Here is a 21,545-nt window from a genome sequence, read left to right on the forward strand (position 1 = left end):
GAAGGAACCCAGGCTGCCCACCCACAAACACACACTATTCCCTGGCTGGGGGTGGGGGAGCTACCTGGGGCAGCCCAGCCTTGGCCCCCCAGGAAGCAAGACAGTCCCCAGTCTGGGCCAGACTCCATGAATAGACCAGGCTGATGCAGGCTGGGCTTCTAATGAGGGATGAGAACTGTGCCCAAGTTGAGAGAGGCTTCAGGCAGAGAAGGGTACCTGGGTGCTGTTGACCAAAGTCCCCCTAGCTGACCCAGCATGCCTGACCTCTGGCTCTAGTTTGGGCAGCAGACCCAGTTTCTCACCTTGCCTCAAGTCGGGTAACTCCCCATTGTCCCGTGCTCCTGCTGGGCCTTTCAGGATGCACTCTCAGGGCCCACAAGGGGCTTCGGGCTTCCTTCCTGGGTCACTGGAGGCATGAGTTTCCTATTGCCATGTCAACAAGTTGCCACAAACTGTTGGTTTTGTGTGTTCTGGTTTAGTTCTGAGGCCAAGGTTTGCCTCCCTTTTGCTGGGCTGAAAGCAGAGCAGGGCTGTTTCCCACGCTCTAGGAAGAATCCACGTCCCTGTGCTTTCCAGCCACAACTGCCCTCTGTGCATTCCTTTGCTAAGGCCCCTTCCTTTTACTTCAAAGAGACAGAGACAAATTCCTGTCTCAGGTCTTCCTCTTCCATCAAGGAGGGTCAACTGAGAGACCATTCTCTGAACTTATTTGGGCACTGTTTCTGTGGACCCGACTGACACAGCCTGGTTTCAAGGAGAGGAAGGCAGGGCTGCTAGGTACAAGTGGATCCATAGAGCAGGATCCACCACACCTTGCCTACCACAGGCAAAATGGTGGAGGTAGCTTCAGGGATAGGAGAAGATTCCACCCCAATGTCACCATCTATGACACACATCTGGGCCCGACTTCTGTGATAAGAATGACCAGCATCTGGAAAATCTGTATGAGAACCAGGCTGCAGTAGCCATGGGTCCTCCTGGCCACTACAGCTACAGGAGTAGGAGCAGGTGAGCCCTGATCCCTTGGGACATGCGCTGGCAGCTCAGTTAGACTCTTGGCCAGGACAAATCTCTGGGTTCAATGAAGGAGCGACACTTGCTGGCCCGGTGACTTTGTGCAGGAGGTGGGCAGCAAACCTTTTCCTTATAACCATAGCAAGTTCTGGAGGCCACAATTAGGAGGAGTCTCAGTCCTCCCCCTCCACTGCCCCAGTTACGCCGCTCATCTTAAATCTGTCCCTACTTCTCCCTTCCAGAACTGGTTTCGACCCACAGGATGTTACTATTGAGAGTCCCAAGAGAAACGGTGAAGACCAGGGAAGCCCAGGACAGAATAGGGGTGGTGGGAAGTTTCCGCAGGGACTGGGGGAAGTGGGAGGAGGTAAACCCTCCGTGACTCTGGGGGACTGAACAGGAATTTCCCGAAGCTACAGGAGGCCTTGGAACCCACGTGTCTGGCGGCAGGATGGGACCGAGTGTGTGTGTGTGGGGTCCCAGACTTCTCCGCCCCTCTACCGGGCTCGCTCGGGCTCGCTCAGGCTCGCTGGCCCTCGCCGCGAGCCCGGAGTTCCACCGTCAGGGCTTCCCCGCGGGCAGCAGCCCCGCCCAGCGGGCAGTGGGCGGAGCTCGACTGTGAGGCAGGGTGCGGGCGGCGCCTGGGTCCGGGGGCTGGAATCTGACGGCGGGGCGGGGGCGGAGTTCGGGCCGCGTGGCTCCGCCCTCAGGGGCGGGGCCCCGGTCGCCCTCCGCGGCTGCGTTACACCCTTCCGGCCCGGCGTTCTATCGGCTGCTCCCACCTTCCGCCCGACGCCGGCTTTAGGCTGACCGCCGCCGCGTTCCTTCGTCGCGCGGCCCCTGTGGCGCCCCAGCCCGCAATGTCCGGCCCCAACGGGGACCTGGGCATGCCGGCGGAGGCGGGCGCGGAAGGCGAGGATGACGGCTTCGGGGAAGCAGGTGACCCGGGGGGGGGGCTGCAGAGGCGGCCTTTGCTTTTCCAAGGGTGCCCTTCTGGGAGGGGGCGTGGGGCGGGGACGGGGCTTTGAAGGGTCAGAAGAGCCCGCCCATCCCGGCCCTGGGTGAATCGAATTGTGGGCGCCCTCTCGGAGGTGCAGGGCGAGCACCGGCGAACAGATAGATCCCTGCAAACCGCAGCGTTGGGGGAGCTGTGGGCAACCAGCCCCGTTTTACAGATGGGGAAATGGAGGCAGCTCGAGGGACTCGCCCATTTGGAATTTGCTTCAGCCACTTCCCTCGCCTGGGCGCGGGGGGCCGAACTTGGCCGACTTGGCTCAACAGGAGAGACTGATCGGGTGGGCGTCCTGCGCTGCTGAGTCAGGACCCCCAGCCACCTGGCTTTGCTGGTGTAACCTGCTTACAGAGCATCCTGTTGTGTGCACAGCACTGCGGGAGGGCGGGAGAACCTTCAGTCCTGGGCTGTTGAACCTGTTTCCCCATCTAATGTACGAATAATGATTAGTGTCAACTGCATTGAGATGGGTCAGAATTTAAAGGAAAAATCGAATGGAAAATGTGTAGCGCTTTCCAGCAGGCAGGTGTTCATTCAGTAAGTGGTTATTATCCTCATTTTCATAAGTGTAGTGTATTAACAGGATTTTGTAAGTGTAGGGGTAAGGATGGAGTATGCTTTTTTTTTTTTTTTTTCTAACAGCTTTATTGAGCTAAAATTTATATACTATCCAATTCCCAGGGTTTTAGTATATTCAGAGTTATGCATTCATCGCAATAGTTTAGAACATTTTAATCACCTAGAGTCTTGTGTTAACAAAGGTACAAGGCCATCCATTTAGGGGACAAGCAGTAGGCTAGTAGGTTGCACTGGTGAACAGTAACCAAGCTGGTGGTTACTGCTGGTAGCCCTTTTGGGGGTATCAGGAAGGGCCTCCCAGAGAGTACATTTAAGTGAATGTTGGCAGATTCACAGGACAATGGGGGAAGCCAAGTCCTGGAAAACTGCAGAGTATCCTTGACACAGATAGGCTGGCCTGGAGTGGTGTGGAGACACCCACCTTCACCATTCCTTTTTCCCAGTTTGTGTCCCTGACTCAGAATGCAAAATATTTATGGTAATGACTAAGTGCCATGGCCAGATCCTGTTTGAGCTTTTCTTTTCTTGGTGTGGTGCTGGGAACTCGAACCCAGGGCCTCATGCATGCTATGCAAGTACTCGTGTTGCTGAGCAACGTCACCAGTCCCTCTCTGAGCTCTTGATACATTTGAATCCTTATTTCTTAGCCCTTTCCCACAAAGAAGCTGCAGTAACAGCAGTAACTCAGAGAGCTGGAACTCAAATCCAAGGGCCCTGATCCCCAAATCAGTTTCAGCTGTCACCAATCAGCTGTTGGACCCTTGGCTGGGTCCTTCTGAGGCTTCAGTTTCCCCATCTGCACCACGAGTGAGTGGACTCTAAGATCAGCAGAATTCCCAGGACTTGTCTCTGAGGGGTGCCCATCCCCCAGAATGCAGGCACATTCACACCCCCACTCCAGACTCCTTGGGCCCTGGCCTTTTCCATCACCCCCAGCCACTTCCCCTCTGGTCCCAGGCTGGCAGCTGAGTGTATCTGAGTCATGGGCTGGCTCAGAATTGGGTCCCGCACTGGGCACAGGCCCAGACCTTGTGTCCGCAGGGACATTGCGTTGCTGAGAGGCAGGTCAGGAGTGGCAGTGGAGGAGCGAATGCCAGGTTCTCGTGGAGACCAGGGAAGACTTCGGGGAGGCAGCATTTTGAGCTGGTCCTTGAAGGCTTGTAGCTGAAGCATTGTAGGTGACAGGGACAGTTGAGCAAAGGCAGAGGTTGGGTCAGAGCTTCTTCCATTCACTCATTCATTCATTCAACAAACGCTTATTTGGTCAGTGAGGGCACTGGAGAAGACAACAGCAAGCACAAGACCAGTCACCTCCAAGGAGCTTTATTTGAGTGGGTGACACCCACCTACAAATAATCACAGTTCTCTGTCCTGAGTGGGGGCCCTGGAAGGTGAGCAGAGGCAGGCTGGGGAATCAGGATAGACGCCTGATCTGGTCTGGGACACTGGGAAGACTCCCGGTGGTGACATCCAAACTAACGAAGGACGAGTGGGACTCATTCAGGAGAAGAGGAAAGGAAGACAGGAGGACCCCACACATTCCAGGCAGAGGCAATAGCACATTCAAAGGGCCTGAGGTGAGAGGATAGGTGAAGACTTGGAGATGGGGCTAGAGAGAGGAGCAGGGGTTGGGACCCATTCCAGAGCCTGGGAGAGTCCACTTGGTATTTTATCCTGAAGGCAGAGGGAGACAAGGAAGGGCTAGAGAATAGGGCCTGCCTGGGACAGAGGTGTCGATTGTCTTACTCAGGAACGTGGGCTCTGGGCTCTAGGCAGCTGCTGAGGGAAGGGCAAAAGGTGCTTGGCACCTGGCGGGATCTCCCAGGCAGGACACTGGCTGACTGCCCTGTAACCACCCTAATCCTAGAAAAAAGTTGATGCACTAAGGTATTCTCTCTTCAAAGCCTCTTTTTTGTTATCTACCCATTTTCCAGATGGTGACACTGAGGCTCAGAGTAGGGACTTGCCCAAAGCCCTTTTGGAGTCAGCTGGGGGACTGAGGGGTGTGAGTGTGAGTCCTGAGGAGACACAGGAACTTGGCTTGTTTTCCCCCTTCCTCCCAGAGTATGCGGCCATCAACTCCATGTTGGACCAGATCAACTCCTGTCTAGATCACCTGGAGGAGAAGAATGACCACCTCCATGCACGTCTCCAGGAGCTGCTGGAGTCCAACCGGCAGACGCGCCTTGAGTTCCAGCAGCAGCTCGGGGAGACCCCTAGTGATGCCAGCCTCTAGGCTGCTTGAGCCCCCAGCCAGGCCCCAACCCTGCCTCCCTGGGCCAGACTCTGCCGTGAGCACTCACCACCTGGCTTAGACACCTCAAGGTCTGGCCTTTGGGTCTCCTGCGAGTCTGCTGTCTGGGCCAACCCCCACTGCCCAGCATCCTTCCTGGGGCCAGGTGGGGACCTGCGACCCCTCACTTGCCTGCCTGCCCAGCTCCTGAACCCTCCGTTCCTCCTGGGATTGAGCATCCACATTAAACGGGTCTCCTGTACCACTGTGCCTCTCCCCTCTGTGTGCTGGGAGGAGGACCCCAGTGGCCACTGGAGGGGAGTGGGGCAGTCAAGGTGTCTGGGCACACCTGCCCTGGGGTGGGGTTCTTGGCCATCATGGACAAAGAGGGGACGGTGAAGACTGGAAGCCACTTTCCCAACCCTGATACCTTATTAAAGAGGGAGACAGGTTTATAGAGAGGTCATGTGCCTTGTGATCCTAGAGTCCCTGGGAGCCCATCATTGGTCCCCCGGCTCTGCCACCACATGATGTCCGGAGAGGCTAGCTCTGGGTAAAGGCCCAGCCTGGGAGCCCCTTTCCCCTGTTCACCAGACAGAAATGCTGGTGGGAACTGAGAGCCAAATGGCCTTCTTTTATTGGATTTTGAGTAAAAACACCAACCACGTAAAGTTTTGCACACACTCCTAGAGGGCATTAGTAGATGTGGACCCGGATGGGTCTGGGCTCAGGTTTTGAGGCGAGTGGAGCGCCGGGGGGCGGGTGGAGGGTTGGGGGGTCGAGCTGTCACCTTGCTGGTGGTTTTGGCTGTGTCCTGGGTGCTGAGCTGGCTCGGTGGGCGGCCGCTGCCACCACTGGAGGTGAACAGTGCAGTCAAAGCGTTCCGGGCGTTGATGGCGCAGCGGCGGCTCACGGGCCGGGAGGTGGGGCTGGGGTTCTTGGCTGCCTTGTATTTCTGGACATAGAGGGTGCGAGAGAGGTCAGGGCTCCATACCTATCGGGGGTGCTCCCAGCCAGCAGCTTCTTCCCTAGCCCCAACCAAGACAGCATCACTGCTGTGTGACCCTGGGTAATGCTGTCAGCCTCTCTGGGCCAGGACTCAAGCCAACAGCCTGGCCCCCAGCAGCCCCCAGAACTGCAGCAGAAAGAGCCCAGCCCCATAGCAGCCTGGATTCCCTCCTAGTTGTAGGGGCGTGCCTGGGGACTGAGGCTAAGCAGGAGAGGTGGCCACCGACTATCCCCATCAGCTTGGCCAGAGGCTTGGGGCCCTGAGCAGGGCGGGGTGGGGTGGGCAGGATGTTAGCTCACCTGCAGGTTCTCAAAGTGGGCCAAGGACTTGCAGTGGGAGAGCTGTGCCCCCGAGTTGCTGTGGTAGAACTTGTGGCAAAGGCGGCAAACGTAGCCCATCACAGGCACCAGGAAGTCCATGCCTGGGGGACAGCAGCAGCGTCCATACACGTGTCCCTGGAACCAGCCAGGGGTCCACCCTCCATAGGGGCCCATTTGCTCCCCATCTAGGCAGCAGCAGAAGAGCGTACACCAGGGAGAGGCTGCTTGGCCAGGGGCTGGGCTGCAGCTCGGGGCCGGCCCTTACCGTACGCAGTGCTGGGGCTGTAGGTCTCCGAGTCCTTCCACTCCTCTCTGGACATGTCTCTGGACCTCACCTGGAGACGTGCAAGCGTGGACCTTGGATTTGCTCCGAGACGCCTCCCAGGTGCAGGTCAGGAGCCAGAGCCGCCCTCGTTCTAACGCACCGTCCCCTGGATTTCCTGGCTCTCGGTGGCATCTGCTGAGCTCACCCCGTGCTGCTGCTATTCCCAGAGCACCCTTCCTGGTCTGTGTCTGCCAGGCTGTGCTCAATCAGTACCCCTGGGCAGCCCTACCTGCTCCCTCTGCGACGTTCCACGCCAAATGTGGACGACACATCTTGTGTCACCTCACTGAACCCTCAGGACGGCCCTCTCTGGTTGCATCGTGTCACATAAGAGGAAACTGAGTTCCTGGAGGCGCTGGCTCACTCGCCAGTTTGTGGAGGGCAGGGTGGGGAACCCTGGAGCTCCAGGCAGAGTTCAGACTCCCCTTGAGCCCTGCCAGCCTCCTGAGTTCTACCCAGTGCCACAGTAACCTTGGTCCTTGGTGGGTTCCAGATGGGTTCAAGGACCTGCGTCTCACCTGCTGGACCTGAGCCTTCTCACGAGGCCATCACTCCAGGCAGGTGGGCCTGCTGAGTTTGCAGTGCCTGCCCACTCGCCAGGCAAACGTGGCTTCCAAGAGTGACAACCGACCCCTTTGCTGAGCCTTTCCTAGGACCACCCTGGACTGTAAAAGGGGCAGCCTTTGTGAGGCAAGGACCGGGCTGTGGTCCTCACCTGTCCTTGTGTCCCAATTCAGGGCCCAGCCCAGAACTGGACCAGAAACACTTGTTAAAGCACACGAATCCAGTCCTCACGGGAGGCAGTAGGACGGGCCAGCAAGGCGCAGGCTACAGAGGCGCGCATGTCATCCGAGAAGAAGAAATGCCAGGCCAGGCAGGGTGCCTGCCCAGCACAGCAGGCAGGAAGTGCTCAAAAGGTGTCAGCTGCTGACATCCTTTCCGTCACCCTACGCTGAGCCCTGCACACCACCTGGTTTCCCTGTCTTGACTCTTCCCTCGGCTGGGAACAGCCTTGCCGTCCTCCACACAGCTCAGTCTCCGCCAGCCTCCCAGAGCCTGCCCATTTCACCTGCCACTCAACAGTGTCCTGCTGCGTGTTCTGGAGGTACATACACTACGGTTCGTAATAATTTGTGGCCAGATATGGTGGCACAAGTCTGTGATCCCAGAGACCTGGGAGGCTAGGGCAGGAAGATCCCAAGTTCAGGGCCAGCCTGGGCAACTTAGCAAGATCCTGTCTCAAAATAAAAAGGGCTGGGAATGGTCAGCGGTAAAATGCCCCTGGGTTCAAGCCTGGCCCCCCAGAAACAGAAATTGTGGCTTCATTACTTTCTACAAATGGCAGCCCAGTGCCTGGCCCCCAGGGTTGGGGTGAGGACCCCTGGGCTGCCTGTCCAGCCTCAGCCTGACTCCCACAGCCTGCCCCACGCACCTGCTTGCAGAATTCCTCCTCAACCTCAATCTCCTCTTCTTCATCTTCATCCTCATCCTCCTCTTCATCACCCTCAAAACAACCCACGGCATCCACCGTGATGAAGTGGTCCTCATCTTGGCCGGCCATCTCCTTCTCAAGCGTCTTCAGCTGCCCAGGGGAGCAGGTGAGGGGCTTAGGTCAGTCCTGGGCAGTTGAGGTGCCACACACCCCTCAGAGTGAACCCCTCTGGGCCTGCTATGGATTAGGCTGGGATAAACCTCAACCTGCTGTGTGACCTTGGCCAAAGCTCTGTACCTCTCTGGGCCCATGTCTTCTGACATGGCTGCAATTACCTCCTTGGCCTTGTCCTTGTGCCCCTGGGACTTCACATGCTCTACAAACTTGCGGGGGGTCTTGAAATAGCGGTTGCAAATGGTGCAGAAGGGTCGCAAAGACTGCTTGGCGATCTGGGGAAAGGAGAGCAGGCCATGTGGTATAAGTAGTGTTCCCAGGTGCAAGCCCCTGACTAGTGACCAGGCAGTGCCCAGTGAGACTTCACCTACCACCGCAGGCCCACCACATCTACAGAGAGCCAGCCTGGCTCTGCCCCTGCCCTGGAACATGCAAAACCGCATCCCTCCCCTGTGTAGTGGGCTCTGAGATGGGACGGCAGCTGGCAAGGGAGAGGGGACAGAGACAGGAGAGGGCAACTGCCAAAGGACCCTATGTCCCTGGAGCAGTGGCAGAGTAAACTGGCGCCATGCCCACGCTGGACAGATGGGGAACCTGGAGCCCAAAGAGGAAGCATGATTGGCTTGTCGGAAGCCACGCTGAGGGGCCATCCCGTGGAGACAGATGCTGACTTTCCGCCCCACCCCGGCTCCCCGTCCTCCGCACGGTGCTTCGGTGGCTGCAGCCCTCCTACCTTGTGGTCCTGGGTCCTGCGGTGCTGGATCAGGTCCCCCACGTAGTAGAGCTGGCAGGTGTGGCACCAGCGCCTAGGTGGAGGCTCTCTGAATGGCAACAACCAAACAAGCACAGGTGACACTGTGTCCTGGTGGGAGAGACAGCAGCTCTCCCCGTGTCCCCAGGTGTGATGCGGCACAGGCTGGGGCGTGGCTCCGTGGAGGGGGTGTCCTTAGCACGCCCGAGGCCTGGCCCCAACCCAGGGGAAGGGACAGGAAGGGCAGAGCGAGACCCTAGGGTCGATTCCTAGCACCACCCGAGAAGCCCAAAAACCAAGTGTTCCAAGGCAGTGGGAAGTAGGGCTTCACAAAACACACAAATTCACATCCTTTTAGGGGACGCAAGAGCCCGGCCAACACCCGCTGACGGAGACCGGTAAGAACCATAGGGCAGAGGGCTATTGAGGGCGTGAAAACTTTTCACTGCACCGTGCTGGATGGTTGACTTTTTCCTTTTAAAAAGGTAATCAGAGATAGGAACATGGAAGGAGGCAGGTCAAAACATGAACAGTGCTTGTCTCTAGGCAACGGGATTGTGGGAGATTTTTATCTTCTTCTGCATGTGTGTCCTTGTATTCTCAAAATGTCCTAGGAGCCAGGTGCAGTGGCACACGCCTGTAATCCCAGCAGCTGGGGACACTGGGGCAGGAGGATCACAGACAGGTGTGAGTAACTTGGTGAGATCCTGTCCCAAAAATAAAAGGGGCAAGGGATGTGGCTCAGTGGTAGAGTGTCCCCTGGGTTCAGTCCCTGATACGGAAAAAAAAAGAAGACCGAGACACGGCCTGTCCACCAGGTCACTGTGCAGGGCTGGGGCCGTCCTGCAGACGCAGTTCAGCCTGACACCGTGTCGTGCTGCACGGGGTTACAGGCTCCCTGCAGCTGTCCTCTCAGGGACCAGCCGTGGCTGATCTAACCACCTCTAGTTTTGGATGTTTAGTTTCCAGTTCAACTTTTTCACATTAACTGCAAAGGACATCTCTGTGAGTCCCCTTCTCCTGCATTTGTCACTCACCTACCAATAAAACCATGTAAGGAAGCTCCTCTCAGAGAGAACCAGCTTGTTAGACACGAGCTGCCCACGGAGGGGACGGCCAGCTAGCTCCTGGTCACACGAGGCATGAAAGCAGGGGCCAATCCAGTGCCCTTCCTGTCCCCTGTTCTGCCTAGGGAGGTTCCGCTGGCCTCTCGGGTCATTGTGATTCTGCATAGCAGTGAACATTTTGAAATGGGGGGCTTCACATCCCATCTGGGTTTCTAGATTCTCCTGAAAAACCAGGACTCGAGCTGAGAGGCAGCTGTCCTGTAAACAGAGCCCATGTCCCACTTCTCTGATGACACCTGCCAGCTTCTGCAGCTTCCCACAGGCCTTCTTACCCTAAGTACTAGTCCCAGACACCAGGAGGGTGGACATTTCTGACCAACCATGGCCCCCTGATGATGAGGAAGCCCTCACCTCAGGCCATAAGGTGACCTCATCCTCACCACTGTGTCCCCACAGTTGGGGTCGCACATGCCAGGGGAGCAGGGCTCTGCGCCACAACTCACGTCCCTTCTACATTCCTGCCTGGATGAAACCTTAAGAGACTGTGGAGCATTCCTGAACCACACCTTCATCAGGCCATTTTACAGATGGGAAAAACTGAGGTCCAAGGTCATCAAATTAACGAGCCTCTGGGGAGCGCAATGCTTAACCCAAAGGCAGATTTTGCAGAGGACAGATTGAGGCTGGGCCTGTGAGACTGCCCACCCCCAGCACGGAGCCTCCACCATCTCCCACTCACTCCTCCTCTCTCTCCAGCACGTCCCGGGGCATGGGCAGCAGGGATAGGAGACAGGCTTGGCTCATGTGCTGGATCTCCCCAAGCCGCTGCTGGTGCTGAGCCTCTGACAGGTGGTCCTGGAATTCCTGTAGCATGAGAGAGCCAAGGATGGGCATGGGGTGTGGGCCCCAGAACAGTGGGCAAGGGAGGCCAAGGAAGACAACTCCAGCCTCAGCTTCACGGCCTCCCTGCCGTCTCAGTGAGGTCGTTTTTCTTACAAAAGCCCTACAGGCCAGAGCAGGGACAGAAAGCTGAGGCAGAGAATGAGTATGCACACCAGCCAGGTTTATGCCCCCCTAGAAACTGTTTCAAACTCAGGTGTCCGTGGCTCTGCTGAGGGGAGGCAGAGTAGGAAGTAACGATGGCAATAATAATAGCAATACAAGAGCAATACAATACTATTTTTAAAAAAAAATTTTAAATGGGGTCTGTGATGCCCAGATAGGCCTTGCACTCCTGGTCTTCCTGCCTCAGCCTCCAGATAACTGGGACAACAGGTGTCTGCCATGATATGTGGCCAAGGCTATAATTGGTGCTCCGCTCGCTTGGCCAGGGTTCAGGACTTCAATGTCAAGTCGCTGAATCCCCAGAACCCCCCAGCAAGATGGACCCTGTGTTTTTCCTCATCTGCTGCAAGAGGAACCGGGAGCAGGAAACAGGGCCTTCGCATTCTGAGGCCCTTACAGCTGCTCAGGGCTGATTCGAACCAGGTCCGCCTGGGAAACGCTTTCCCAGCAGCTGCACAGCTGCCTGGGGCATGTCTGGGGAGCCTGGTGTGGCCCCTGCAGCAGTTGCAGAAAGTGCAGGCCATGGAGACCCCAAGCCTTCCTGCCCACTCGCCCTTCCGGCTGACCCGGCTGAGTACCTGCTGGCTGCTGCAGCTGGCCTTGCAGATGTAGCAGAAGAACTGGAGGGCCTGCCTGGAGGGAGTGCTGGGGGTGGCAGGGGTGGCAGAAGTGGGGTCACCAGGACGGGACACAGGCGTGAGGGACACGGTGCTGAAGGCCCGGCTGTTGCTGCTCTGCAGGATGGTGACCTTCAGGGAGCCCCCGGCGCCCCACATCTACAGCAGGAGTGGGAGAAGAGCTTCCGCTGTCTGGGTGCCTATGGTAAGCCAGCCCCATGCCAAATAGCCGTGAGCACCGTCCCTTCGGTCTCAGATGGTAGGCTGCAGGTGATGGCTGGGGCTCAATTGTGAGCCCAGGTCTAATTCTAACGTCCACCCACCCACCTCTCACAAGACGACGGGGAAACAGACCCAAAGAAGGGAAGCCACAGTTACTGACCACAGTTAACTGACCACGGTTACACTAGGAGGCTGGGATCCAAGCCCCCCGGGAGGCTCCCACGTGGCTGACCGTGTCCCCCATCTGAGCAGATTGAGGGCTCCAGTGTGGGGACGGGCCCACCAGAAGGGACCCTTGTTACCAGGCCTTTGGAGCTGAGGCTGTGAAGGCCACCTGACAGTGTGAGGCTTCATGCAGACAAACCCCTCCACCCCAGCCCACCCTGCCCATGCAGCCAGGCAGGCTGCTGCCCCTCCTGCTCTCAAGGGGAAATGCATGGAGCCCCTGAGGTGGCCTGGGGCAGAGGGCCATCCCGCCATCGGCCTCCCGTGCAGCCACATCCCGCTTCTACCCACCCCCAGCATCTCCCTGGCTCTTTTTTCACATTCTCCCATATCCAAGCCACTGGCCGGCTCCTCCTGGCTCGCTCCCTCGCTGACCTGGGCACCCACTGGCTCTGGTGATGCCGCCTCTGTGCCTGAAATGACAGGTGTGCACCTTTTTTCACGGTCCCTCTGCCTTCTCTGCCCACAGCCAGGACCTTGAAGTCCGGCGTTCCAGGCCCAGCCATCAGGCTCTGGAAGCACCTAGTGGAGGCTTGACAGTGCCAGGGAAGAAAGAAGGGCCTGGGCAGAGCTGTCCCATCTCCAGACGGCTGGAGCCACTCACCTCCCCCCGCTTCCACTGCGTCAGGTGGTGCCTCCAGCACCACGGCATGACCCGGAACGGGGGCTTGCTCTGGCACCGGCACACACCCTGGTCGCTGGGCCTGTGGCGGACTCTGGGGCTGCTCGGCGGGCTGTGCTGGCACCTGAGCTGAAGGCTGCTCCCGGGGCTGTGCCTGTGTCTGGGCCTGAGGGTGCGTCTGTGTCTGGGCCTGCTTCTGCAGCTGTGGCTGCACCTGCCCTGGGGGCTGTGACTGGGCTGGGGGCTGCCCCTGCTTCTGCTGCAGCCCTAAGTGCTCTGGAGAGGTCTGTGTTTGTGCCTGTTTGTGCAGCTTTGGCTGCACCTGGGTGTCCACTGGTAGCATCTGTGGCTGTACTTGGGTTTGGATTTGCAGGACCCGTGGCTGGAACCGTGGCATCCCTCGGGCTTCCAATGGCTCAGGCAGGAACTCTGGAGTCTGTGTCTGCTTCGGTGCTGTCATCCGGGTCTGTGGCTGCCCTGGAGGCCCCTTCTCTGTGGGCTCCTCTGAGCTTTGGATCAAAAGATCAAAGTCATGTCTTCTAAGAGGCTGCAGGTGTCCCCAGTAAGGCCAAGACCCAATTTCCAATTTCAGCTTTACCGCGTACAGGTGAAGGCTCTGGACAAACTCCTTGGCTTTCTGTGTCTCAGTGTCTTTCTTTTTTTTTCCTTTTTGTGGTGCTGGGGATGGAACCCAGGGCCTCGTGCATGCTAAGCAAACGCTGTACCACTGAGCCACATCCCCAGACCTCAGTTTCACCTAAATAAATTGCAAGATTGTTCTCCTCTCCCACGACTTGCTAACAAGCACCCAGTTAGCCTTGTAAACCCACATACTTTCTAAGGTCCTGGGTACACATGTTCACCTGTGCAACCTGGCCACCAGTCAGGCCTCCAGGTGGCTCAGCCCCAGTGAAAACACCAGGGTCTGACCTGGAGCCTCCCCAAGAAGGAGCAGAAATAATTCTGACCTCCCTGCCAGCCAGAGGCCAAAGCCCCTCCTTGTTCCAGCTCCACTGAAGGGCCCACCCTGCCTTTGCAGGACTGAGCCCCGGGCATGTTTCCAACGTTACCTCTTGGACCTCTTGGCCGGGGGCTCGGAGGTCTTGCAGGGCTCAGGCTCAGGTGCTCGAGTGTGCTTTTCACTAGAGATGGTGTCTGGGCAGGGGGATGGATCCTGGTCTGGAACAGAGGCAGGCAAGGGGACAGAGATCAGGCAGAATGTGTGTGAGCTCGAGACGGGCCCGGGCTCACCTCCACCAAGAGTCCCTGCCTCCCACGTCTGCTCCCACCATCCCAACCCATGTCCCCTCTGAAGGGCCAGCAGCCTCCTCCCTCACCTTCAGCTGTGTCCAGTTGGGACTCTCTGGCTTCCTCAGACCCCTCTGGGGGGTCTGCCCTGTCTTCCTCAGGCAGCGTCTGAGAAGAAGAATCCTGCTTCCTTTCAGAAACCATCTTTGATGTCCACCACCCAGCCGTCCAGAGCAGCTGCCACAGGCCCCTCTGGCCTCAGTGTCTCCATTCTCCCTGGACCCTCTGCGTGTGTCCACACTGGCCCTCTCTCTGGTCAAGCCCTGGGTCTCTTCCTACCCCGCAGCCTTTGCCCAGAGCCTCAAAGGCATTTCTTGTAGAAAATCTTCCTGACTCCAGGCTAGGTCCTAACCCCTAGTCCAGGCCATCAAGCGGCCAGCCTTCAGCTTCCTTTCTGTGGCATTTTCCAGTCTTAATTGGTTGGAGCATTACTTGCATTAAACCTCTCCACTAACCCCCTAGACCTGCAGGAGGGCCAGGCCAGATGCCACATCTGCACTGCTCACCAAGGCCCCAGTTAGCTCCAGGGCACCTGGGAGAGGCCCCCGTGACCTGCTGCAGCTTCTCCTTTCCTTCTGCTAAGCCCGCTCCACCAGTGCTGAGTGGGGAGCACAATCTGCACCCGCATCATTGCACCCCAGGAACTACCTGCTTTGGGTCCCTCAGAAACTATGCAGCTTTCCCTGCACGACAAGGGCCCCATCTGGGAGTCACAGGGCTGACCCTGGGCCTGCCTTGTCCACCTCGGCCCTGAACTCTAGTTTTCCCTCATGTGGTTCAGTGGTAGAGTGTGGATTTAGCATGCGCCAGGCCTTGGAATCCATCCTCAGTGCTGAAAAAGCCAAATGAACGAATGCTACCTTTATTTTAAAAGGGAACTACCTAAATTTTAAACTGTCTAAATTAATTGCTATACGTAGAAGAAAAAGAACAGCTGGTGATGCAGGTCAGTGGGAGAGCACTTGCCTAGTAAGCATGAGGCCCTGGGTTCCACCCCCAGCACCAGGAGAAAAAAGAAAAGTTAAAAAAAAAAAAGTTAACGTGGCTGAGCGTACACCATCTAGAGGTCCTTGTTCACCCTCTCCCTGAAAAACAGGCAAAGCTGAGACTGGCACAAGGAACCACCTCCTCCCCAAAGCGTCCTGTCCCTGAGCTTCCTGGCGGCTCCTGCACACGCACTGCTCCTGAGTGAGTTTGGAGCTTTGGATATTTTCTTGGTCCTGGTTGAAACCCAGGACTCTGCACGTCAGGCAAGAGCTTTACTAGCTGATCTACATTCCCAGTCCTCATTTTTTCTTTTTTTTTGCTACAGGGATTGAACTCAGGGGCACTCAACCACTGAGCCACATCCCCAGCCCTATTCTGTATTTTATTTTGAGACAGGGCCTCACTGAATTGCCTAAGGCCTTGCTAAGTTGCTGAGGCTTTGAACTTGTGATCCTCCCGCCTCCGACTCCTGAGCCACTGGGATTACAAGCGTGCAACACTGTGCCTGACCCTCATTCACTTTTTATATTGATCACAGACTGAAATGACATTTTTCATATGTTGAGATAAATAAAATATATCAGTAAAATTAACTTGTCCTGTTTTTTATCTTTTTAATGTGGTTACCAGAAGACTTTAAGTCACATCTACACACACACACACACACACACACACACACACACACACACACACATTTTATTTCCACTAGGCAGTGCTGACTTAAAGAGAAATATTAAGTAAATAAGTAAATATAATATTGGTATAATGCTGATAAAAATCACACTAGGGGCCAGGCATGGTGGCGCATGCCTGTAATCCCAGTGACTCAGGAGGCCGAGGTAGGAGGATGGCAAGTTCAAAGCCAGCCTCAGCAATTTAGTGAGGCCCTGAGCAACTTAGCAAGAGTCTGTCTCTAAATAAAGTATATAAAAACAGAAAAGGACTGGGGATGTGACTCAGTGGTTAAGCTGCCCTGGGTTCAATCCCTGAGACCAAAAAAAGGAAAAAGAAAATCACATCAGAGACACAGGATTATTTGGTTTGAAATCTGGGAAATACTAGGCAAGCACAACCCCCTCCCCCACTTCACAGATGAAGAAACCCAGGCACAAAGAGGGAGCATGGCCTACCCAAAGGCCCAGACACGTCCTCTGACCCCCGGCCCTCCCCTCCCCAGCCCCCACTCACCTTGCGATTGGGGGTGTTGAAGGAGGGGGACCGGGTCTGTTTCTGGGGGTTCCGCCCGGAGAGGTTGAGCTGGGAGGGGTTAATGGGGACCCCGACAGGAGGGGGGCCCAGCAGGGACTGGCGGGTGGCCTGGGGGAAGAACTGCTGCAGATTGGGGGGTGCCAGCTGAGGTGGTGTAAGGCTAGGGGCTGTCAAGTTCGGGGTTGCCATGCTGTAGCCCCGGAGGTTGCCTGTAGGCGAGAAGAGAAAAGGGTGGTAGAGGGTCAGGGGTCAGCTCCCAAAGCATCCTGGGAACATCACGTAACTTCTCTGGAGACCCCACTCCAGGGCAGCCAGAGGGAAGAGGAGAGCCCAGGGCTCAGACCCACCTAGACACTGGTGGCAAAGGAGGCTTTAGGGCAGGTTTCCTTCTCTGCTGGGGTTTGGGGTTGCCCTTCCCCTCCCACATGCCTCTGGGTCAGGGTCATCGGCTCGAGCAGCCCTGCAATCCTGCCCACCCACAGGCATGCTTTAGGGCACCCCTCAGGTATGGGAGGCCCAGTATAGGGCTCACAGGAAGATCCAGCAAAATTCTGGTCCCTGGAATGATAAGGCCCCTTCTGCCCCACTAGCTGCCACTCATCAAGGGCCCACGGAGAGCCAGGCATGTGCCAAGCACCGTGCATTACTGTGCCCATCACCTGGCCTGCCAGGCATCAGATCTTTGCCAATGGTAAAGGGAGGAGTAACTTGCAGGGCCTCCATGAGGGGCACTGCATCCACCTGCTGCTCCCAGCCAGGCTTCTCCTGATCCCAGGTCCCCTGGTTCCTTTCTCCTGTCCTACCCATGCCAGCCATCACCAGGTCCTATCAGCTCTTCCCAGCCTGCTTTCCCTTCCCTGTCACCGCCACTGCCTTGTCCAGGCTGCTTCGTCCCTTGCCTAACCCTCAGCCTCAGCTTTCACTGAGGGACGAGTGACCTCCCCCCACCCCCATCCCCCACACACTTCTACAGCTCCCTGCTGGTCAGGAATGAAGCCCTTCTTGCTATTCTCCCCTCCTGTCCGTATGACATTCCAGTCACTTGTCCCTTCAGGAGGCTCTCCTCCAGAGGCCTTCCCAGATCCTCTGTGTTCCCACAGGCCCTTGATCCAGGGCCAGCTGCATAATTCCCTTGCCTGCTTCCTGCTGTACCTGATCTGACTCAGCTCAGCACCTCAGGGGAGGCATGGAGCCTGGGAAGTGTTTGAGGCATGACAGATAGTTGGAACTCTGTCCCAGTGCTCAGACAGGAAGCACAGGGATTAAAGCCTGGGTCGGTTGTGCTGTAAGAGCTGGGTTCAAATCCAGCTCTGTGTCCTTGAACAAATCTACCCCCCCTGTTTAGCTTCAGTTCCCTTATCTGTAAAATGGGCATAATATTAGCAATTGCCTCACAATGTTTTATGAGAACTCAACAGAATTAAAGAGAAATATGTGTGCTGGTTCACTGTAAGTGTTCGATTAACATAACAAAGCAAACACATCTATACATTTGTGCAGAGAGTCAACCAGCTCTTAAAAACAATAGGACAAAAAATGGAATACTGTCAAAAAAAATGGAAAGGACATGGACAAGTCACAAAAAGAAATACGAATGTTTAACAGATAAACATAAAAAAGTTCAACTGCACTAGCACTCCAAGAAATGTAAATTAAAACATGCCCTTAATGATGTAGCTCTTTTGTTTTGCCAACCAACTTAGTAAATTATATGTATATGTACATGTATATATGATATATATATAAAAAAGTAGATAATACCCAAGGTTGCTGTAGGCATGGTGAGACCGGCACTGTCATATGTGGCTGATGGCATTGCAAACTGGTCCAGACCTTCAGGAAAGCAAGTTGGTAATACTTATCAAAAGCCATAAAATATCCATCCTCTCAACTCAGTCATTCTACTTTGAGGAATCTATTCAAAGAAAATCATCTCAAACATCACATTCATTCCAGTGTTTCTTAAAATAGAAAAAAAGAAAAGAAACACAGCTAAAGAGTTCAAAAGACATAGGTAAGCAAGGGCACGTCCCTCCCATGAGATATTACACTGCCATTAAAAATGGCCCTGGCAGAGACTGTCATATCATGCCACGCTATTCAGTAAAAAGAAACAAAACCCAGTCTCTCACTACGTCAATCACAATCATCTGATACGATTCCACAAGTTTGGGTTTCCCACCTCCCCTTTTTTTAACATGTTATTTTCTCTTTGAAGAGTGTGACTTTTAATATGGAAAAGTAAAAGGGGGAAACAGGGCTGGAGCACAAGCCCAGCTCCCGTGGGAGCCCTGTAGGGGGGGGGGGAGTGTGTGTGTGTGTGTGTGTGTGTGTGTGTGTGTGTGTGCGCATTGCAGGTCCCTGTGTATGGTTTTCTTTCTCCATCTACCCAGCTGTCATTTGTAAGTCAGCTTCCAGGACTATCCACACTCATGTGGCCCCGGCAAAACTGAAGAGAGGTGACCATCCAATCAAGTCCTGCCTCTTGTGCAGGATCATGTTGGGCACTTGATCCCTTCCTGGGCCCTAGTGTTTTCATTAGGATTGTTGATGTGCCTTCCCTTGGGGTCATCAGTAGTGTCTTCCTGGAAGGAAGAGCTGACACTGTTTTCCGCATGTGGAAACTGAGGCAAAGGCACGGCCTTAATGCTCAAGGCAGAGATAAGCACTCAGAGGCCTGGTGCTTAGGAGGTCTAGCTGGGCCACTGCTGGTGTGCTATGTGACCCAGAGCAAGTGACCTCCTTTCTCAGTTTCCTCATCTGACAAATGGCATCTAATCTGAATGTCAGTGAGGGACGTGGAGCACTGCCCAAGGAGCCAGCATCATAGCCCCGGGCACACCTCAGTAATCAGACAGATCTGCATTCAACTGAGCAGCTTAGAGTCCTTCAACTCCTGGAGCCCTGTGTCCTTACCTGTGAGTCAGGGCACTCTCAGGGTCACTGTGTGTTTTGGTGAGACTGAGTGCAGGCTTGCTGGGAAGCTAGTGTGCACATGGATGCAAAGGGGCCTGAGTCATACCTGGTAACTGCTGCAAAAGCAAAGCTCTCTGGAGCAGGGAGCCATTGAGGAGGGAGGCCGAGTGGGTGCCCTGAAGACTTAGGAGCTGCTGCTGAGGCTGCTGCTGGGGGAGGCCCCTGTGTGTGGGCAGGGAGTGTCAGGGTTACTGAGAAAGTCAGACCCACTTTCCTCCTGAGACCCCCTCTCTTGAGCCCACCCTCCCACACAGATGGAAGATCCCCTTGAGGGTGGGCGATGATGACCTCCAGGACTCAAACAAGGATGCCCCTGGGAGAAAGGACTGGATGGGGATGCTCCAAGACATGGGTCTCAGTGGGAGCTGCAGCCTCCATCCCCAGGTGGGGAACTCACCTGCTGACAGCCATGGGCAACGGGGCCTGTGGCGGGGACTGCTGGAGCAACTGCTGGAGCTGCAGCAACTGCTGCTGCTGCAACTGCTGCTGCTGGAACTGCTGCTGCTGCTGGTTGAACATGGTGGCTAAAGGAAGGAAGGGGAATAGGCTGGGTCCCACCGCGGGTCAGTCCTGATCCCGTCCCCTCCCCACCAAGGCCACACACCCCGACCCACAGACTCAAACTCTGCCCGCTATCCCGCGCAGCTTCGCTCCCAGCCCTGTCCGGAGAATGCCCACTTGCACCCCTTTCCTTCCCATCCGCCCCCAGTCCCGCCAGGCTCAGGATTCAACCACTCTCCTGCCAGTTCCCCCCCAATCCTGCCAACGGTCCCTCCTTTAAACCCCCCACCTCGTCCCTCCAGCTCTCCAACTCTGACGTTTCCAAGCTTCCAATCCAAATACACATCCCGCCCCCACCTCCGGTCGTTCTGTGCGTCCATCACTTCCCGATGCCAGCTCTCTCCACTCGCACCCCTTCTGATACCGCCACCCTCTCCCTTTGTGCCTGTGTTGTCAATAACATCATCCCCCTCCCCCAAACCTTCGCGTTCCTCCCTCCAGCCCAATCCCAGCCCCGGCGCCCTCCGATGCCGCCGCCCCCCATTCCTCCGTCCCCGCCCTCGGCAGACACAGCCAACGCTGCTCTGCACCCCGAGCCCCCGCCCGCGAAGCCTGCAGCCGCCCAGCAAGTGGCCACCGGCTCTGCAGCCCTCCCGGTCCCCGCCCCCACCTCGCCTCCCCGCGCGGCGCCCACTGCGCAGCCTCCCCCACGCGCTCAGCAATCGCGTGGCCACACGGGAAGCGCCGGCCGCGCGCCAGTCACACTCGAGCCCGGTAGCTCGGGCTCGCGGGTTCCGGGACTCTCCGCAGCTCCGCCGGGGCCTGGACACTCCGAAGGCCAGTCCCCTGGCGGGCGGAGCAGCGCCCTCTGCAGGACCGGAGGTCCCGCTGCAGCCCGCCGCGCCTCAAGAACGTCCCCGCGCACCAATCACGCTGCGGGTGCGGCGTCCGCTCACCCCGAGCCTGGGCAGCTGCGGGCGCTGCTCCTGAGTGCCGGGGCCCCCCAGGCAACGCAGGCCTTCGGTCCAGCGTCCTCTGCATTGGGAAGGGGTGGCTCTGAGTCCCAGGTCTGTCTGTTACCCAGAGGAGTCTATCGTCCGGCTGGGACATCGCCGGGGACCTTCAGGAGGACCCGTCCCTAACCGACCTCTCCGAGACTGCCGCTGTCCCGTGATCCTGAGCCCTCGCGGGCCTGGGGTGGGAGGGGGCGTGCAGCCGGCTGGTGCACATTCGGCAACCGAGGCCCGACGAGAGGGCGGCCAAGGTCGCAGAGCCCCGCGCGAGTTTGCCCTAGAACGGGGTGCGGGGGGCTGGCTTGAGAGTATTTTTTCTTGTTAGACTTGGCCAAAGAGGAGGTGAGGAGAGCGGAGTTCAATTACAAATGACGGCCCTGCCCCCTCGCCCTGCCCCCAAAGACCCCTAAAGACGGCTCGGTCCACCATCCAGGACCACTCCGCCCACTACCCTTGGTTTCTAAGTGGCAGTTCCTTTCCCCTGTTGGTTGCTCAGAGCCGTCCACAGACCTGGGCAATTCGCTTATTTTGCGTTCAGCGCCAACTGTGTGAGGACAGGGCGCACGGTGGCGCTAGGGACCGCAGTCCTGAGGCGGGTCGTGGCTGTCCGGCAGCGTCAACAAATCACTGCAGTCAGGTGACAGGAGCTGTCTCAAGGCTCGGGACAGGCTCTGCTGCAGCCCCCGGGGAGTGGCTGAGGTCCCTAATCGACCTGGATCAGTCCAGAGGCGCTCGGACCGAGCGGGGTGGGGTCCCTGGCCGGGAACTTCCGCGCTGCTGCGAAGAGAGGCATCCAGGAAGGTGGGGGCTTTGAGGAGGTGGGCATCATCCTAGAAGGGTAGGGGACTGTAGGGAAGGGAGTGAAGCCCGCAAATGACAGCATC

General features: G+C 56.8%; 2 protein-coding genes across 9 annotated transcripts; one reads left to right on the forward strand and one right to left on the reverse strand.

The window, feature by feature from the left end:
- The first annotated feature begins 1,746 nt into the window (after window positions 1-1,746).
- On the forward strand, window positions 1,747-5,100 carry BBLN (bublin coiled coil protein). Its single transcript, XM_079113446.1, has 2 exons — window positions 1,747-1,953; window positions 4,669-5,100. Exons 1-2 carry the CDS (start codon window positions 1,875-1,877, stop codon window positions 4,839-4,841), a joined length of 252 nt encoding a protein of 83 aa, XP_078969572.1. The 5' UTR covers window positions 1,747-1,874; the 3' UTR covers window positions 4,842-5,100.
- Window positions 2,744-21,193, reverse strand: CIZ1 (CDKN1A interacting zinc finger protein 1). Of its 8 annotated transcripts, XR_013759675.1 has the most exons (18): window positions 19,545-19,671; window positions 19,194-19,309; window positions 17,933-18,004; window positions 16,151-16,380; window positions 14,005-14,098; window positions 13,738-13,846; window positions 12,650-13,176; window positions 12,337-12,458; window positions 11,560-11,757; window positions 10,656-10,780; window positions 8,832-8,919; window positions 8,260-8,373; window positions 7,925-8,074; window positions 6,433-6,502; window positions 6,147-6,268; window positions 5,629-5,793; window positions 4,352-4,468; window positions 2,744-3,881 (listed from the first exon to the last, which is right to left on the reverse strand). XR_013759675.1 is itself a non-coding variant. In XM_079113415.1 (17 exons), exons 1-17 carry the CDS (start codon window positions 19,664-19,666, stop codon window positions 3,870-3,872), a joined length of 2,436 nt encoding a protein of 811 aa, XP_078969541.1. In that variant the 5' UTR covers window positions 19,667-19,671; the 3' UTR covers window positions 2,744-3,869. The 8 variants fall into 8 exon arrangements, 7 of the variants coding, with proteins under 7 accessions (XP_078969541.1, XP_078969542.1, XP_078969546.1 ...); XM_079113415.1 differs by lacking the exon at window positions 4,352-4,468; XM_079113416.1 differs by lacking the exon at window positions 2,744-3,881 and having other exon boundaries at window positions 3,896-4,468.
- Window positions 21,194-21,545: the final 352 nt, after the last annotated feature.

Source organism: Sciurus vulgaris (assembly GCF_902686455.1).
Source record: "Sciurus vulgaris genome assembly, chromosome: 15".
Classification (NCBI taxonomy): domain Eukaryota; kingdom Metazoa; phylum Chordata; class Mammalia; order Rodentia; family Sciuridae; genus Sciurus; species Sciurus vulgaris.

Coding starts and splice junctions, on each gene's coding strand:
- BBLN (XM_079113446.1), top strand. CDS start 1,875: ATGTCCGGCCCCAACGGGGACCTGGGCATGCCGGCGGAGGCGGGCGCG. Junction 1,954..4,668: donor TGACGGCTTCGGGGAAGCAG/GTGACCCGGGGG, acceptor CCTTCCTCCCAG/AGTATGCGGCCATCAACTCC.
- CIZ1 (XM_079113420.1), bottom strand. CDS start 19,666: ATGTTCAACCAGCAGCAGCAGCAGTTCCAGCAGCAGCAGTTGCAGCAG. Junction 13,847..14,004: donor CCAACTGGACACAGCTGAAG/GTGAGGGAGGAG, acceptor CCTCTGTTCCAG/ACCAGGATCCATCCCCCTGC. Junction 6,503..7,924: donor AGGAGGAATTCTGCAAGCAG/GTGCGTGGGGCA, acceptor GCACGTCTCCAG/GTGAGGTCCAGAGACATGTC.